At 60.0% G+C, this 18,896-nt stretch overlaps 2 protein-coding genes across 2 annotated transcripts; one reads left to right on the top strand and one right to left on the bottom strand.

Annotated features, from left to right (window-relative positions):
- The first annotated feature begins 4,880 nt into the window (after positions 1-4,880).
- VSTM5 (V-set and transmembrane domain containing 5) lies at positions 4,881-8,031 on the top strand. Its single transcript, XM_056115200.1, has 4 exons — positions 4,881-4,976; positions 7,372-7,698; positions 7,781-7,909; positions 7,977-8,031. Exons 1-4 carry the CDS (start codon positions 4,892-4,894, stop codon positions 8,021-8,023), a joined length of 588 nt encoding a protein of 195 aa, XP_055971175.1. The 5' UTR covers positions 4,881-4,891; the 3' UTR covers positions 8,024-8,031.
- Positions 8,032-9,487: 1,456 nt separating this feature from the next.
- MED17 (mediator complex subunit 17) lies at positions 9,488-18,865 on the bottom strand. The gene is made up of 12 exons (XM_056115211.1): positions 18,578-18,865; positions 18,211-18,377; positions 15,542-15,752; positions 14,451-14,587; positions 14,287-14,371; positions 13,291-13,443; positions 12,611-12,741; positions 12,115-12,299; positions 11,641-11,778; positions 11,317-11,434; positions 10,457-10,616; positions 9,488-9,940 (listed from the first exon to the last, which is right to left on the bottom strand). The coding sequence occupies exons 1-12, from the start codon at positions 18,810-18,812 to the stop codon at positions 9,729-9,731; spliced, it is 1,932 nt and encodes a 643-aa protein (XP_055971186.1). The 5' UTR covers positions 18,813-18,865; the 3' UTR covers positions 9,488-9,728.
- Between the last annotated feature and the right edge of the window lie 31 nt (positions 18,866-18,896).

Here is an 18,896-nt window from a genome sequence, read left to right as displayed (position 1 = left end):
AGGGTCTGCGTCAGCTCACTCTCATTAACAGACAAACCTGGGTCCCTTTGGAACAGCTCCTTCTGCTAACCTTTCAGCAGGTTTTGTTGAAGCATTCTCCGAGGCCCCCCTGTGACTGGGGGCAAGGAGAGATGTGGGAGGCTGAGGCCCCAGCCGGGGGCTGCTGTGTCTCCTCTTGAGTCTGACCCTTCCTTTCCCCCCAACCTGGTCTCAGCTCTGCCTTTGCTCTACTTCCACTTCTCTTCTGTTCCCCTGAGTGTTAGCACTTGTTCTGGGGTCTTTAGAGCGGCCTGCAAACAGCCGCTGTGTGGCACAGTCACCGCTGGGCCTCACACACACACACACACACACACACACACACACTTATTCTCACACTTACACACAGACTCACAGATTTGCCGCCCTGTGCGTGCGCGCGCACACACACACATTCTCACACTTACACACAGACTCACAGATTCGCCGCCCTGCACACACACACACACACACACACACACACACTTATTCTCACACTTACACACAGACTCACAGATTTGCCGCCCTGCACACACACACACACTTATTCTCACACTTACACACAGACTCACAGATTCGCCGCCCTGCACTCGCTCACTCACAGCTGCCGCAGCTCAGGGGAGAGGCAGGTGCACCTGTGAGATGGAGCTCTTGGGGCCAGGGCTCAGACTCAGCCGTGGGCTGCTCTGGTGCAGGTCATTTGGCCCGGCCCGAGCATGTGTGGCCGTGTGGGGGGGGCGTGCAGCGAGGCCCCTCATGCCTGCAGTTGTTGCTCTGGGGGACTCAGTGAGTGTGAGAGGGCCATGTGTGTTGCAGTTTCCCCTGAGCTTGGCCCAGAAGCAGCGCCCAGGTTGGACTCAGGGAGCTGCTGGACAGAGTGTTTCTGTGGCCCAGCTCGACTCATGACCCTGGGGCCTGCCTGGTTGAGGCAGAGTTCCTGCCTTTGGAGATGCGGACGCCGGCCAGGAAGGGAAGGGCCCCACTTGGCCACACAGGCCACCAGCCGCTTCGTCTTCCCCCTTGTGTGAGCCGAGGCCCAGGGCTTCACTAGAAGGGAGCGTCTAACCCGTTTGCGTCTGAGGAATACAGTAACTAAAGCGTTTCCTGAAAGTGAATCAGTTGGGAGCGGGCGAGGGCTGGTGCTTCAGTTAATGGTTCTTGGCTGGAACTGAAAAGCCCCCTCCAGCCTCTTTCCTTCCTCCATCAGGGGCCAGGGGTCAGAGGCCGGTCGGGGTGGTGGTAGAGAAGCCGCTGCAGGTGCCTGTGCCTGTGCGTGTGCCTGTGCGTGTGTGTGTGTGTGTGTGTGTGTGTGTGTGTGGCAGGGGCACACCCCAGCTTTCACCCCAGCTCTCCATCTGGGTGCATCCCCACTTCTTCCTGCTGGGCCTCAGTTGCCTCCCTCCACCCCCAGTTTTTAGTCCATCATGTGCCCCTGGTGGCCAGTGTTAGGCCCCTCCAAGTGGCCCAGCAGAGAGCAGGGCCTGTGGGCATCATGCTGTCGCGCCTACTCTGGTCATGTCACCTTTCAGCCGTGTCCACGTATGTCCATGTGTGTGACATTCCCGCTGGGACCGTCTGTCTCCAGAGTTGTCTGCAGATCGCAGTCCGGCCTGCGTGGGGCCTGTGGGCAAGTGGCCTCCTGCCCGGCTGCTTCCCCCCTCGCCCAGCGCTGTGTGGGGAATGGCTGCAGCTCGACCAGGGGTTGAGGGAGGGACGCAGAGCTCTACCGGCCCGCCAGGAAAGACCCCTCCCGAGGCCCTGGTACAGGGGCCGCCATGCCTGGCAGCCGAGCCCCTCACAGGCTGTGCACCCCCAGCTGCGAGTGTCCTGTGGGGTCACTTGCCCACCACGATCCGCCAGCCAGAGTCCCCCAGACTTTGCTGCTTCAACTTGTGCCTTAACCTTGACGTAATAAATGGCTTCTGTGATTCTGCCCTCGTCCTTTCTCCATGCAGGCCTGGCAGCCACCACCACACGGCGCCGTCTGGGGGTTCCTGTCAGGCCAGCCCAGGCACAGCTACGTGCAGGGTCTTGGGGCTCCGGGAGGGGCACCGTCGGGTCCTGGTGGGGGTCAGGCCAGCCCTGCCCGGGAACGGTACTCCGCCAGGGGCCCCGTGTCCACTCTGCTGTGCCTCCCGTTCCCGCCTGCGGTGGGTCAGGCCCTGGGTGTGTGAGCTCAGGGGCACTCAGGACTCAGTGTCCGTCCCCCCGGGGTGGCCCAGCCCCACTCAGATAGACAGAGAGACCCCCGAGTGCCCAGACAGTGCTCTGGCCCTGCCTGCTCACCTCCCGCTCCTCAGAGTCACGCGTGCCTGCGCCCCCTCTAGTGGCCGTCTTGGGAATGCCGTTGAGAGGGACCTCTGGCTCACGGTCACCTCTGGTGTCTGGATGACACTCACCACCCCGGTGCTTGGTCCATGTGGGATTCTGAGGATCCAGAGGACGCTTGAGTTTGCCCAGGGAATGGTGGGGCTGTCTCCCAGCCCTGGGCAGTGGCCACCATGCGATGGGGGGTGGCGTGCAGCCAGGGGTAGCACTCGTCTTGCCCCAGTGTCCCCGTGTTGGGTGCTGTCCAACCTCCTGGCCTTTCAGCTGACCAGCCACTCCCACTGACTAGACAGGACACCTGCTGGGGTCAGGGGCATTGATGGGGTTGGGGGGTGGGCCTCTGCCTCAGATGCTGCGTCTGACCATTGACGATCATTGCCCAGCAGGGAGAGACTGGGCCAGGTGACGTGAGCACTGCAAGCCCAGCCTGACCTCACCAGGTATTGGGAGTGGACAGGGGTCCCTAGGAGGCTCTCAGTGCCACTTAACCCAAGCGTGGCGGCTGACGGTGTCCAGCTCCTTTCCATCCCCCCACTCGCTTTCCTGCCCCCTGCCTTTTCCCCATCTCCCTCCTCCCTCTTGGCGTCTGTCTGTCTGTCTGTCACCCCTCTGATTCCCTCCACCCTCCTCTCCCCAGCCCGGGACCAGGAAGTCTCTGTGTGTGGGTCAGCCATAAGAGTTCATTCAGTGGTCGCTGTTCTCACCCTGAGACCGGCTACAGTTCTGATTCGAGCAAATGCTGGCAATGGTGGGGGCACCCCTGGAAAGTCCATGTGCTGATCATGCCGCACGACGCACCGTTGGGAAACTTCTCGTCCTAAAACTGGGCCTGCGGGCGCGGAGGCAGGAAGCACACACTGAGGCTGCATTTTGTATGATAGGCAGAGCTGACAAACACGCCGTGAGGGAAGGATCCTCGCCCATCAGTGACAGGTTCTCACAAGGAGTCAGAGACGTGAGGCTCCGGGCAGGGTGCTGGGGGCCCCACGCCTACACATGCTGCCTGCCCAGCGCCACTCGCCTTCTGGGGGTCACCAGTGTTAGCGTGCACAGAACTCTCACACAGGTCTGTGTACGTGGAAGGACAGACGCCTTCTCCCTGGGTGCCCCTGCACATGTGTGACTCAGCAGAGGGTCCCTTGTTGGGGTCCCAGGTCACTGGAAATGAGTCAGGAAGAATATGTCTCCTGCCCCTTGGGATGGGGCTGCATTTCCTGGTCACTGGGACGAAAGGCCACATTGCCACAAGTCAGAGGGGCTCTGTGGGTGGGGATCCGGTGCCAGAACAGCTTGGGGCAAGCTGGGCTGACACCTGCGAAGTCTTCCACTCACTTAGCCTTGTCCCCGGAAGGGGAGGGTGATGGGAGTCAGGCGGAATGAGGAGCGCGAACCTCCTCTGGTGAGGTCAGCCCTCAGGGTCCTTCAGGAGGGATGAAGAGCGCCAAGGAGGAGGAGAAGCTCTGGAAGGGCGTGAGCCCAGGGCCTGCCACCTCCCTCCACTGTCCATCAATGCTGGAGGCTGCCCTCTCTCTGCCTGCCTTTCCCCTGTGGGCCTGGCTGCCTTATACCCCTCCTGCCACTCATTCCCAGCTTCACATGTTCCCTGGTGCCCAGTGAAGCGTCGCTATCCAGAGCAGGGGGGTGGTAGATGGATGGAAAAATGGTGGGTGGGTGGGTGCAGGGGTGGAGGGGTGGGTGCAGGGATGGATGGGTGAATGCAGGGGTGGATGGGTGGGTGCAGGGTAGAAGGGTGGGTGGATGGATGAGTAGATGAGTGGGTGGGTGGGGGATGCAGGGGTGGACAGTGGGTTGCTGGAGAGATGGGTAGGTGAGTGGGTGGATAGCTGGAGGGTGGGTGGACAGGTGCATGGGTGGACCTGTGTCCATGGGCTGCACTTAGATGACACTGAGGATTTCTTGTCCCCCCTGCCCACCCCTCCCTCCCCAGGCTGCCGTTTTACTTCCTTAGAAGCCTTTGCCCAAGGAGGTGGTACAGGGGCCAAGGTGCTCCCCTCAGTGCAGTACCTGGCACTAGCAGGAGTGACCCAAAGGAGGATGGTGTCAGGATGGTCCCTCTTGGCGCTCTCAACCCCCTCCCAGCATCCAGCTGAATTCCCAGTCGGAGTGAGCAGGAGAAGCCTTAGCTGTTGGCTCCCTCTGGGACTCCCTGCTCTGTCCTTGCAGGCATCCTCCCTGCCTCTGTGCCTACTCTCCTGGCCTGCCCACTTCTGGGGAACTGGCTCGACCAGACCAGAACTGCTCATCCTCTTCTTGCCCTGGAGGACCTGCAGGGGAGTGGGAGGAGGGATAGAGGGGGGAAGGGACAGCAGAGGAGGGGAGGAGGACCTGGAGAGGAGGAGGGGGAGGGGAGTGGGGGAGGGGAGGAGAGACAGCAAGTGAGGGGGGAGGGGCAGTGGGGTGGGGGAGGAAGACTGCAGGGGAGGAGGGGGAGGGCCTGAAGGGGAGGTGAAGACAGCGCAGGAGGAGCCCAGGGAGGAGCCCAGCGCACACTCCGGAGGAGGCAAGGCGCAGCCCAAGCGCGGGGCTCATGAGGCCGGTGGGGAGCAAGCGGCCCCGCGGCTTCTGGCTCACCCCCTTCGTGCTCTGCTTGGGCACTGCCTGCGGCCTGCAAGGTGAGTGCAGCAGGTAGGACAGATGGGGGCAGGGCTGGGTGGGTCCTGGCACCCCTGAGCAGAGACCGTGCCCCCTGGCCCGGCCCAGACCCTTGGGGAGTGGGGTAGGTGTCCCCCTCCCAGCACTGAGGCCAGGCCCAGCCCAACAGGTTCACTGAGGGCAGCCAGTGAGGGCAAGGCCATGGGGCTCCAGCGGCAGCCACACCCCAGCTGACTTTGCAGGGAGAGAGCCTGGAGCAGATGCTTCGTCACACTCGGATGCTCTCTCACATTATTCTCCCTCCTGGGTGCTCCCTCCCAGGCCTCCCACACAGGGTGGTGCCCACCTACCTCTCTGCGTCCACCACTCCTGCTTCTCCTCCACTGCCCAGGGCTGCACCACAGGAAGTGCCTGCCCCCACTGCGGGGACCCTCCTCATTCTCATCAGGAAAATCCCCTGAGATTAGAACATACATTTCCTAGTTTTATTATCTCAGTAAACAACCGAGAAATCAGAATGATCTTGTACGTCCTGCCTCAGAGTCTGCGGCCACAGTGCCAGGGCCCGCCCCCTCTCAGTGACACGCTTTCCGCAGTATGCTGCTCACTCAGCGCCCCCTGGGCGGCTCAGAGATGTCCAGGACATCCTCTAGGGGGACAGCGGGGTCTGATCCAGCCTCCGGCAGGTGCCACCCACCTCCTGTGCTTGGACAGAGTCTCCCTGAGGTGCAGACAGGTTTCGCATCCCTTCCACTCCTTTCACGTGGCGAGCAGTTTGCCTGCAGGTTCTTGGAACTATTCCTTTTTGGTCTTTGCCTTAGACCGGTTATTCCTGATGGCTGGTGGCAGGAGGACAAACTGGCCCCGAAGCCCACATAGCTGGGCCAGTGGGAAGGAGGTTTCTCTGGCCATGAGGAGATGCAGATACTAGGGAGGACGCAGGGGCCACTTTCCAGCAGTCAACAGCTGATAAACTGGGGTTGTTTTTGTTGCTCTTTTGCTTTTGGTGTTTCCTCAGTCAAAGCTGCAGCAAACCTGCAGGTGAAGGCCCTGGGCCACGGGCATAGCTGGTGGGCTTCCTGGAGGTGACCCCTTCTGAGCCCAGGCGCCCCTCGCTGCAGGCTGCAGTGCTGGGCCAGCTCTGCCCAATGCAGCTGAGGATTGGGGTCTGTGAAGGACCACGTGCGGTGCGGGCAGGGTGGGGGCAGGGCGGGGAGCGAGCCCAGGAGGGCTCAGGCCAGCCCTTGGACTCATCTTCCAACTTGCTGAGAGTTTCAGTTTTTAATCTTTTCCCCTCCTTTTCCTCAATTCAGTGTCCACCGTAGCTGTGTTTCAGTTCAGTGATGGGGGCCTGACCACTTGGGACCACAGTTGCCTGGGCAATGCTGGGAGCTGCATGTGCTCGCGTGGACTCTGCCCTTATGCGGCCTCCCAGCCCAGTCACTGTTGGGGTCGGGGCCTCCCCTGCGGCCGCCTCCACTCGCAGCCAGAGTTGGCCTGGTACTGACCAGATGGTCTAGTGCTTGGAGCCATACCAGAGCCAGCACCAGCTCTTGGTTCCCTCTCAGGCTTTCCAGTCTGCTTTGGGGTTTGTTTTCTGGGTCATACCCAGGGGTGCCCGGGGTAAAGCGAGGCTTTGTGGGGCCTCACTCCTGGGGGCACAGAGGCTGAGCCTGGCCCATCTCTCCAGCTCCCCAGTTTAGCATCTTAGAAGGTGCAGGATCGGTGTCCATGCCTGCTGGGTGCGGGGACGGGGCTCATGCTACCCCCAACCCCAACCCTGGCCAGCAGCTGCGCCTTCTCGGAGCCTCTGGTCTCTGAGTCTGGACTGACCCCAGGGGCACTAATGGAGGAGGGGGTGAGAAAGGGACAGGCCACAGCTGGGCTCCCAGTGAGCACCTACCGGGGCCCACATACATGTGCAGGTCCAGCAGAGGCACCCTGGGGCCCTAGGACCAGCTGCTGGCCCAGTAGAGTCCCAGGCCCCTCAGACCCTCCAAGGTGTGTGTGAGGGGGCTCGGGCCTGTTTGTGGCACCCACATCGCTGAGTAGTGGCACCATCCACACCCACCATTGTAAGCTCTTAGAACCCGTCCCTGTCTGTGGGTATGGGCGACCCTGCGGGTGGGAGTGGGCAGCAGGCCTGTGTCCCCTTTCCTCTCTGTCAGCACTGCCCGGATGTGCTCACACAGCTGTGCTCATCACAGCTCCGGGGATGGCTTTCAGCTGGTCCCTGCGGCCCCGTGTCAGCGCAGCTGCGCCTGGCCTGGGTCTGAGCACTGCGGGGAGGGCAGCCTTGTACCCTGTTCACCCCTTTGACCTTCACTGAGCTCCTTGGCCTCCTTGGTGGGTCTGTATGTGGGGGCCGTGCCTCTGGGGGTGCTCTACAGCCCCTCACCAGCACTTCCCCTGCAGGCCCGTGTGTGGGCCTGTACATCGCGCAGGAGGCCATCAACGCCACGGTCGCGGAGGACGTGCTGCTGTCTGTGGCCTACTCCTGCCCCGGTGTGCCCACCATTGAGTGGCGACACGCATCCAGCCGGGGCGCGCGGCGCATTGTGGCGTGGCAGCCAGGGACACAGGCGGACGTGGCTCCCAGCCACCAGCACCGGGTCTGCACCTTTGACAACGGCTCCCTGCAGCTGCTGCAGGTGGGAACCCACGACGCCGGTGTATACGTGGTCACTGTCTCTGAGCAGCTGGGCGGCAGCCGCCTGGGCACCATTGCATTGCACGTGTCAGGTGAGTGGCCACAGGGGTGGGGGCGGTCTGTGAGGTAGGGGCTGGTCGAGGCAAGCCTGTGACTCCCACACGACCCCCCAAGAGGTCCTGTACGAAGACCTGCACTTCGTGACCGTGGTGCTGGCCTTCCTGGCCGCCGTGGGCACCGTGCTGGCTGGTCTCCTGTGGGTGTGCAGCAGGTGTGGCCGACTGCGGCAGCGCCCCTTGGAAGGTGAGGCCTGGGCCGGGGGGTAGGGGGCACCCATGCCCAGCCGCGCTCACAGCCATGCCCTTTGCAGCTGGCAGCAGCACAGAGCGGGTGGAGCTGCAGGACGTGGACTGCTAGCTGGGCCCCCGTGCCAGCGGGGCAGGGCAGGGCTGCTGTTTCACCCACTGAGCACCCCCGCCTCCTTGTGCCTGGCCGCTGGGCACTCACCTACCCAGCTGGACCTGCTCCAGAGCAGCCTGAGGGTTCTCCGAGGACCCAGATGCCGCCCTGCCCCCAAACCCGGGCATAGGACCAGCTGCCGTGGGCAGGGCTCCTGCTGGAGTCCCCTCTGCAGTGCTTGCCGTGTGCCAGTCCCGCCTTTCCGTTGGCTCCGCATCCTGTCAAAGGTAGGGACAGTGGGCCACCCCTCCTCCCGCAAGCCTGTGCTGAGCTCAGCTCTCCTCAGGCCCCTTCCACAGCTGTGCTGTTTGCCCGTGAGTTCGGCCAGCGCTTCCCACATGCCTCCTGGGAGGGGGTAGGGAGGTGGGTTTGAGTGGGTGGGTGCTGGCTCTGAAGACACTCAGAGCGCCTGGCCCTTGCGCCCCTGCAGGGACCATGTGGCCTGAAGGTGGAAGTTCAGCTCTTTGTGAGCACCCAACCCATGGGTACGGGCAGTCAGGTTCCCCGCCCTGAGCGCACTCAGTTCCCCCGCATTAGGCGCACCCGGGAGCTGATGGCACCTGGGGGGATAGTAGTTACTGGGGTCTGTTGCCATGTGGGGGTTATGGTTCCAGGGGGCTCCGGGGTCCCAGAGGGTTCATGGCCCGGAGACCACTCAGGGCAGCCTTGGGCTGGGGGCGGAGGGGGGCCAGCAGCCTCTCCTGAGCAGGCTCCTCCCACGCCTCCACACGTCCAGCCTTCGGGTGAAGATGCTTCTGCCTCCGAGGGATCCGATGGGCATCTGGAGTCTACAGGGGGCGCTGGTCCAGTGCCCAGAGCCCTCCCTGAGGACCTGCACATGGTCACCAACGCTCCCATGTGCCCAGTGCGTGACTCCTGATGACCATGCGGAGCTGTTGGCCATGGGGAGGTAAGCAGACTGTACCCCTCACCTGAGGGCAGCTGCCTGTGGACAGATCAGGCTCAGCCATGCTCACCCGGGGTACAAGGTTCCGCTGAGCTGGCACCCAACACAGTGCTCAGAGAGCTGGAGAGTGGAAAGGCCCCAGGTGTAGCGCTGGGGAGGGCCAGGGAGATGGCTCTGGTGGTGTTTGCACAGGGTCCTGTACTTCCAGCAGGTGCCCCTTTCCGCTGTGGGCAAGCCTAAGGGAGGGCTTGATTTCCGGTTGTCCTGGTGATTCTTTTTACATATTTTACCAGAGCAGTTAGTCTGGACGACCAGTCTGTGTCCCTCTGGTCTCTGGCAGAAGCAGGACTCCTGCTGCGGCCACAATCACAGGTTCCTCCGGTGGGCAGACAGGACCACCACCAGCTGCTCTGGGACCACCAACAGCAAATGCCACATTTCCCCCCCAATTTTTTGAGGGGGCTACTTCATCCCTCTGTAGTGGGAAGAGACCTTTTAGGCAGGAGCTCAGTATCTGGACTATTCCACTGTATGCTTTATTTGAAATTAACAAATACTTCAAAAAGCAAACAGAAATCCATTAAGTCAGTAACTTTTCAGGCTAACCTTACATTACCTTTTGCTTTTCAAAGCATTTACCACTTATAAAGTGAAAATATTCCAAATGCAAAACACTTGCAAATGATTCCTTTTTAGGACAGTGTTCCCTTGGAAGGTCTCTCTCCCCTGTGCTTCTAAAAACTCCTCTAGATGTAGTTAGAGCAGACAGGGGCTAAGAGCAGACATCAGCAGTTCCATTTTATAAACGAAATTCCGACCTTCCATCTTATTCCACTGAACTTCTTTGAAGGGCCCACGAAGATGACTCCATTTGCTGTCCTGCAAGACATCACTTTTCGGAAGGTCTTTGCACTGGTTTCGGGGAAGCTGGACCAGAATTTTGCTGCCACTTTCAGGGCCGTTCCGAACTGTGGAGCAGAGCAAGAGTCAACGCACACGACTCCAAACTGAGAAGCGAGCCAAGCACACCCTCCTTCTGCCACAGACACCGAGAGTGAAACGCTGTCAGCAGTTGCTGGCAAGGCTGGCTAGAAACCCGTATGTGCAGCTGCCTCTGGCCAGGGACACCGGAGCAGCGGCCCCACCCAGAACCTACAGGTGTGGTGCCCAAACTACACAGGACAGAAAAATAAAAAGGTGAATTCTGTCTCAAGGTGGCCCAGTATCTGCCACGTCCCTTGGTCCCTGCCATCCGATGGACTGGCCAGCAGGAGGTGTGAGCGGGGGGTGGGGGGGGGAAGGACACGTGAGGAAAGTGTGATCTGAGCCAGGGAGGATCGCTAGTCCCGAGGGAGCTGGAGTAGGACTTGGGAGGAAGAAAGGGATAGGCTGGGGGGTGACAAGCAGTGACCCCTCGGAAGACGCCTGGGAGCACCCTAGGCACGCGGGGCAGCCCTTCCCAGGCCGTGTGCGTAGGCCCCCACCTGAGATGGCGTAGTCACCGCTCGGGGAGGCCACGGTGATGGCGGAGGCATTGCCGATGCTCTCAATGGGCCCGAGGCCCACGTGGTTGCTGAAGCTCAGGACCTGCCAACCCATGACCTTGGCCAGCTGCTGCACGGCGTGGACCTGGTGCTGGGACATCTGAGGGACACAGGACACTCACTGGACAGAGGCCTTCTGAGACCCGGGTGCCAGCACAGCCTGACGCTCCTTTACCCACGGCAGGCAGAAGACCACATGCTGGCCCTGCTCTGCTCTGGGCAGCCTGTCCAGGGAGTGCTCCAGGGACCAGTGACCTCCCCCCAAGCATCTCAGGGTGATGACTAAGGCCATCGGGGCTTGTCACCAGCATAGTCCTGTGGCATGGTGCAGGGGTGTCCCAGTGAAGGGCCCGCGAGGACCCTGCCTCAGACAGACCCCCACCCCCGAGACCCCCATTGGGTCCAGGAGTGGCCCCGAGCTTCCTGGTCCACCTCTATGTGGGAGCTGAGCTGACCGGGCTGGGCAGGTGGGACGAGCAGAGGCCGCACCTCTACTTCGCACCAAGGGAGCCGGTCGGCACAGGAAGCACAGCCTGGGCATCTCAGGGCCTCCATCTGAGGCAGGACAGCGGGAGGAAAGAGGCCCCGAGTCTCAGAATGAGTTTATGGGGGAGCTGGATCCCGCACCCAGAGCTTTCCACATGGCCCTTTGCAGAGGGCAATATTCTGTCCTGCCTGCAGAAACAGCAGCAGAATTTCAGACCCTACCTCCCTTCCCTGCTCCTGGAAGTAACCTCACCCCTTCCCTCACCAAGATACAGGCTGGGGCTGGGGAACTTACAGAGCCCACCCGCAGTTACCTGAGACAGGAGGAAGTCCTGGAGCTCCAACTCCTGGTGGGACAGTGTGATCACCCGCCCATCCCGGTGTACCACACGGATGTGCTCCACCCCGATGTTCAGTTGCAGCTGGATAGACCTGGGGGCGGTTGGGAGGGGGGAAGGGAGGGGGAGAGGAGAGGGAGCAGAGGAGAGGAGGAGGGAGGGGGGAAGAGGGGAGGGAGGAGGACGTTGGCAGAGGATGTTCATGCTAATGGGTGAGGTAAGGCCCCTGCCCCAGCCCAGTCCCCTGGGCAGCCCGGGATGGAAGCTGAGCCTGTCGCTGCACTTCCGGTGCATGCTTACTTGCAGATCTGCTCATAGCCCTGCGAGGTGATGAGAACTTTGACACTGGACTCACAGGCGTCGTTGATGTTGGACCAGTGCGCCTGGATCTGAGGGTCCTCGATGCGGCTGGCCAGGCTGTCAATGGTTGCTGCCACTCTGGTGAAGACAGGAAGCAAAGACAAAGTGGCCACAGGCCGGAACTCAGGTCAGTGGCTGGACTGTAAACGGGGCCCAGGGGGCACCTGAGGCAACACCTACCTACACTCACACAAACAGGGACCCTGAGTCCCAGCCACAGAGAACTCAGACCACCACCGAGAGCCGTTGTGTGCCAGGGTCCCCGTGCCCAGCCACAGATGCTTTCTGGAGCCTAAGGACTGGCACCCGCTATAGCCCTGGGAAGCCCGGAAGATTGTCTCCTCGCTCCAGGAGAGAAAGAAGTGGATAACATGCAGCAGAGACCAATAGCAGCTTCCAGAAAACTGGCCTTACCGACTCCTCAGGAAGATGTGTTTGGCCTGTTTGATTATCTTCTCCAGAAGCCCCTCACTGCTTTGTAAGGAGCTGATTTCATTCTTATCATATGCTTGAGGACCTGAAAGTCTCATCCTCTTGTGGCCGAAAGGCGCGCTGGCGGGGTGGGGCATCACGACGGAACTCACGGTCTGCTTGTGGAACTGTGGGGACAGCAGTATGAGCCAGCAGCCGCCTCTCCCGGGCCACTCTCAGTGTCCCGAGGAATGCATCTGAGGGCCCCCTAAGCCAGCCTTCATACCAGCCGCAAGCTGAGCGGCACAGACGCAAACCCTTGGACGCTCCGCCCTCCGAGGCCCTGACCCTGTAGGTCTCCTGGAACTGGGGCTCAGCATACAGGGACTGCGGGACATGGGCTATGAGCCAGCTGGCAGACACTCTGGGCTAGCTCCAGCCAGGCTGTGGGGACGGCTGCGGGAGCTAGGCCCAGGGGCTCCGTGGCACACTTCCTTACCTCTCGAATCATGAGATGCAGATTGTGTTCCAGGACATAGAGGTGGTCGTCGGGACTCGGCAGCTCAGCTGCGGCGCGCTGGGACTTCTTATCGTTGGAGGAATGACACAGGGAAATGGACAACTGCAAGTCTGCACATGGACGCAGGAAACACACATGAGAGCAGAGAAGCTCGGCCACCGCCAAAGCCACATCTAAAGGAGCAGCTCTCTGTCAGTGTGAGCGTCAACCCTGATCTCCTCGAACCCGCTTGCAGTTCCAGGGCCCACGACCAGAAGCTGCTCACGTTGCTTCTCGTCTGACACATGCATGCAGGCACGCATATGCGACACCTGTTCCTGTCAAGCCCGAGAGGGACTCAGCTCATGCGGGCACGGCCAACTGCGAGCCAGTTTTCGGGTAAGTCAAGCTGCTTTTCAATTCTCTAGAATCCCGTGTCTAGACACTTAAGGTAACAGAATTCAAGACACCAAACAGCTTTTCCTAACTGCTCCCTTTGACAGAGCTCTGAGCTCTGGGTCAGAGGTCGGCCTGCCCACGCCTTTCTGACTGCTGTGCTCTACTCAGTGTAAGCCCCGGGTATGCAAGGCTGGCGTCTTGTCCCTCCTCTCCCAAACCACCCCACCACCACCGGCTGCCCAGCACCCTCTCCAAGCCTCCACAGGGCTGGCCGCTCTTACTTGGAAAGGGCTGGGAGAGAATTTGGTTTTTCACCACAATGTGGGGGATCTGCGACTTAATTTGAACGGCTTCTCGAGAGAGTTGTGCGAAGATCTCTTTACACAACAGAACATTTTGTGCCGCCTCCAGCTTCGTCTGCCAGTGTGGGGTGCCTGAAAGACAGGAGACAGCGGCCTGCATCCGGCTGAGGCCGACTGCTGACTCGCCTGGGCGACGAAGCCCAGGGAGTCCTTGCCCAGAGCCCATTCTCTCTGCAGTGCAGAGGTCTCAAGTCCTGGCTTCCCCTGTCGGGGCCTTCCATGACCACGAACACATCCTGAGTGTGGGCTCCTTTGCTGCCAGAGCACCTGTGCTGGGCGCATGTACGACTCCCAGAGAGCCCAGGGGCATTTCCAAGAAGCGGAGCGGGAGTGAGTCTGTGCCCAGCCCCACCAGGCTGCCCTGACCTTGGTCTTGGGCTCATTCCGGCTGCAGGCGAGAACACACATCTCTACCACTCGGGCCACATTCCCTGAGTGCTACAGATTTTTGGTTTTAGTTCTTTCGTTTTCCGCGCCACGCCTGGAGGTGCTAAGGGCTTCTGCCTGGCTCTCGCTCAGGGATCACCCCTGCTCCTTGTGCTCTCTCCGCCCCACATGATATCTGCTTTAAGGTGTTACCAGTGTGATCCGGCAGGCAGACCTGTGGTTGGAACACTCATGCTTTCTGTAAGTGATGGTCAGCACTCTCACTCCCTGGGTCCTGGTTCCACAGGACAGCTGCTCGAACAGCACCCGGAGTGCATTTCCCACCGCCGTATTCCAAACATCTATTTTCCTATTTCTATCTTTGGTAAGACCAGGTTCACAGGCCGGAGAGAGAGTAGCGGGTCATGGTGCTTGTAGCTTACGTGTGGCCAATCCCGACTGATCCCAGAGCCCTGCCAGGAGCAACCCTGAGCACTGTGGAGTTTGGGCCCCCAGCCCAGCACAGGGCCAGTGCACAGAATACCACACCTGACTTGGACTTGGGCATAGGCTGCTTGAAGAGACTCACTGTGCCGAGGTCCCCTATATCCGGAGCCTGTTTCTGAATTGAAACCTGAGCAACAAGAACACAGGAGTGAGTGAATTGGCTTCTGCCTGCAGGAGAAACTGACTGAGGTCACTGTGGCAAATACCTTGATATACGCAGAACCCTCTAAGTCACTGGGAATCTGGACGTCGAGGGGACAGTGGTCCTCAGGAATCTTCTTGTCCAGGTCGATGTCTGTGTTCTTTATGACCTCGAACGTACCGTGATGGGGAAAGAGCGAGCCTGAGGGGGTGTGAAAACAGGAGTGAAGATCACTGTGCTAGCACTGTGCTGAGCACTGGAGCACGGAGCACTGCTTCCCGACCATAGACAAAGACCCACCCAAAGTGTGTGAAGGGTGGCTGCTGGGCACTAGGAGGCGTCAGAAAGCACAAAGCTGTCTACCTCAAGGACAGGACTTGCTGGTCCAATGCCTCAGAACGGTATGCACTCACGGGCCACCCAGTGTGTCTGGGTAAGCCACACACTTCCAAGACGTGTTTCTTCACACTCAGTCCCAGCCTTCGTGCTGGTTGTGAGCAGCCTCTGGGAGAAGGTTCCCACAGGAATGTCCTCCAGCGGGAGGACCCGGGATGCAGCAGGCACGGCCCCCTTCTGATGCTGCCAGAGTCCTGAGCTACGCTCAGAGTTTACTCCTGGAGAGGGGATGGGGACACTATGTGGTGCTGGGGACTGGAACTGGGGTCTGCCCTGTGCAAGCCAAGCGCCTGAGCCCTCAGACGATCTCTCTGACCGTGAGAGGGAACTTTCTGTGTAGTTCAGAGGTTGGGGAAGATGTTCAGGGGTACCAAGTGCTATGAAGAAGGATGTTTTCCATCTGGGACGTGCTCAAGAACTAAAAGTAGAATATAATCAAATCTTTTATGCTTGGGGATGGACAGCCGAGAGAAACAGGTGAAGTGTCCACACATGACATGGAGAGAGACGGACGGACACTGCAGAGAACTGAGCAACCCCATGAACAGGGCTGAAGCCCCTCTACTGTCCCTCTGGACATGGCAGGACCAAGCACCTCAGTGTGAAAGTCACAGCTAGGCCTCCCCATTCTCTCCTTTGGCATTCAAAACTCACCCCAGTGACCCATGAATCTTAGTGACCTTCTCTGGGCAGTGCCTGGCTGTGGGGGGCACCGGTGTCCTCCCTCCCCGGGGATGCACAAACAGCCCTGACTCCCACCTGCACTCCGGTAGCTGAGGTCGCCCAGGATCTTGTCGCCCACTTTCCTGAGCTTCCAGTGCTGCCGCAGCCGCAGAAGCTCCGAGTTAAAGTCTCTTTGCAGCTTGTTTTCTTGGTTTTCCGTCACAGACTTGGTCAGTCTCTCTGCCCCCTTCAGCAGTATCTGGGCGGCCCCAGCGAGAGACTTCTTCTTAGAGATCAGCTGTAGCGTCTGCGGCAAAAACAACCCAGAGTAACCTCCAAACCAGGCACTTTCTGAGTGTTACAAAGTCTGCTCAGGCCTCAAAGACAGTAAAACGGGGAGACTCTGCCTTGTACCTGGCCAACCTGGGTTCGATCCCCCGCATCCTGTATGGTTCCCTGAGCACCGCCAGGAGCAACTCCTGAGCATTGCCAGGTGTGGTCCCAAAAACATAAAATATTTTAAAAAATGATAAAATGCCTACTCAAGAGAAAACATAGACATGACAAGGCAAAGAGAAAGTGCAAGGGCACATCACAATGTCTCCTCCTGGATAATGGTCTTGGGCTAGAGTTCTGAGCGAATACCATGTAAGGGGGTTGCCTGGGTGTGAATCCATGGCAGCACCTGGTCCCCTGAGCACCGCTGGAAACTACCCCCCGACGCGAAGACCGAGGGATTCCCCAACACCAATTGCTGTGGTCCCCCCATCGCATCAAATCGATATTTACGATGTTATCAGTGAATGTTTACTCTGTATGTACCTTTATACACCTGGACTCGCACAAACATTTCTCAGGTATAAAGGAGTTGTGGGTACAGCCCTGGCACACGCAAGGTCCCCGTCTGCCCCCAAGCATCACACACGCCTGGCACATGGGGTGCTGGTGCCAAATGAATGAGCAGGCGGTCCCAGGTGGGCAGCTCAGAGGCTCGCGGGCTTCATAGTCAGCTGCCAAGTGCCATTGGAGTCCTGACCGTGATACACAGCACTGGCAAAAATTACTCCATTGATTTCTGATTTTGGAAAGCTGATTTGAAATCAAAATCTCTGTATTATCACCAGTAACTAGCAATTTGCACAGTAACTAGACAAACTTCTGAAAACCAAGTTTGATTAAAGAATGTTCTCTGGCTATATGTGTGAAAATTAGCAGTGTCATTTAAGACGTCAACCGTATTTTTGGTGGCAGAGGGCAACCTAGCAGTGCTCAGGGGACCATACTGGGATGCTGGGGATGGAACCTGGGTTGGGCACGCAAGGCAAGCACCTTATCCCCTTGACTATTTCTCCAGCCCTCTACAGGATTTTTTGTTTTAGTGTCAAACCTGGTGATGCCCAGTTTACTTCTGGCTCTGCACTCAGGGATCATTCCTGGCAAAGCTCAGGGGAACAAGTAGGATGCTGGGGCTTGAACCTGGTCAGTAGCGTGCAAGGCGAGTACCCTCCCCGCCGCTATACTACTGCTCCATTCCAACAGAGTCTTTTGGTCAAATTTGGAACATGAACCCTCTTTCTACTTTTCAAATTTGTAAAAGTTCTTAGGCAGCCCAGACATTTCTGAGGTCTGCAGCAGGGAGGCACTGAGGCTTGGGCAGGGTTCTGACGCTGGTTTTCCCCCAACACCCCATCTTCTTTTGGGCCCTAGTTCTCCTGGTGGAGGAAGGAAGCCAGGGTTGGAGATGGCTGGTGGCAGAGAACGTGCCCAGCAGCTTGAAGCTGCTAGTTTAATTCCTGGCATCACCCACAGCACGAGTACTGCCTTGGGGGACCTCTGTGCCGTGGCAGTGTGTGAGCTCAACCGGCTGCAGTCTAATGTGGTGAGACCTCACGGCTTAGAGTGCGGCTGCGGGTGACCTCCAAGCACCATGGGGGGTTGGGGGCAGGATGGGGAGAAGCAAACAGGTTTGGTGCTGGCTTTTTGTTTTTTTTTTTTTTTTTAATTGGAAGGGGGCATACCTGGTGGTGCCACTCCTGCAAGGCCTTGGGGGACGATATGGGGTGCTGGGTATCAAATCTGGTTGGCTGCGTGCAAAGCCAGCACCCTCTCGGCTGCACTCTTTCTCCAGCCCCGTAATTAGGCACTCAGAAGCTTCTGGGCAGCCTTTCTACACTGTGAAGAGGACTATCTCCTTGCTTTGGGGAGTGTAGGTTGGGCCACAGTCAGCGGTGCTCAGGGCTTGCTCCTGGTTCTCTGCCTGGATCTGTCCTGGTGGGGTTGGAGTGACCATACACAGTGCATGGGACTGAAGCACGGTCAGCTGCATGCAAGACCAGTACCCTCCTCGTTCCCTCTGCAGCCTCTCTCATGAGTCTTTAGACCCATGGGTGCTTCCGATTGGGACTTCTCTAGCCAGTCACTGGGTCCCGCTGGAGACCCTTTTCCTTCTGGTCCTCTTGGGAGGCGACCCTGCAGCATGCATCCTTCTCTGGCTTCCTTTCACCTGCCACTGCTCAGAGAAAGAAGGCACTTGCAGCAACCTCAACGCCCTGACTCGGCCTCCAGTGTTTCCTACGGCCTTTCGACCTCGTGTGCAGCTTTGTGCTTGGTGCCCACCCGAGACGAGACGGTCACCACGTGGGGCTCTGGCAGGGTGGCGAGTCGACCCGGCAGAGGGGCCAGTCCCAGGGCTGCAGTTGGGCCATCTTCTGGGCTCGGCGCGGGTAGGGGGTGGGGTGGGCATGCGGCGGGCTGTGGGCTCCTACCTGCTTAGGCGGCAGCGCGTCCTGGGACACGGGGTCCAGTGTCATGAACTTCCTGTCGCGCACGACGCTGAGCACGTCGTAGAGCACGCAGACTTCGGTGAGCGCGCCGCGCAGGCTGTTCCGCACCGAGTCCCAGGGCCAGAGCGAGGGCTGCAGCCGAACCAGGCCTGCGGGGAGGGGTAGCTGGGCGTGGGCCAGGCGCCCCTGGGGACGGGGCTGCTGGGCGCCGGCCGGATGACACCCCCCCGCCCCGGCCCCGCGGGCGACCCCGGGCCCGCACACAGCGCTGAGCCCCGCCCCCCACCCGGCCGGTGACCCCTGGCAGCACAACCCCCGGGCCTGCCCACACCGCGGCAACCCCGCTCACCCTCGTCATCGTCGGGGTCGCCACCCGACCAGTCGTGCGCGTCGCCCTCGGCGCCCGGCTCGTCGTCGTCTGAGCCCGAACCCTGGCTGAAGTCGATGCGCTGTGCCAGGCGCGCCAGGTTCTGCGACATGGACAGCGGCTGCAGGTAGGTCTCGGTGCCATCCAGGCCCACCTCCTGCACCTGCTTCTCGCACGCCGACTCGATGCTTATGCGCACGGCGCGCACCCCCGACATGTTGGCGGCGGGGCCCGGCCCGGGGGACGGTGGGGACGGCGGGAGAGAGCGCGGGAACTGCGCCCTGCAGGCACCGCGGCCGGG

Source organism: Sorex fumeus, unplaced genomic scaffold (genome assembly GCF_029834395.1).
Source record: "Sorex fumeus unplaced genomic scaffold, SorFum_2.1 ptg000028l, whole genome shotgun sequence".
Lineage (NCBI taxonomy): Eukaryota > Metazoa > Chordata > Mammalia > Eulipotyphla > Soricidae > Sorex > Sorex fumeus.
The sequence above is the reverse complement of the archived record's forward strand: the minus strand, read 5'-3'. Positions and strand labels throughout refer to the sequence as shown.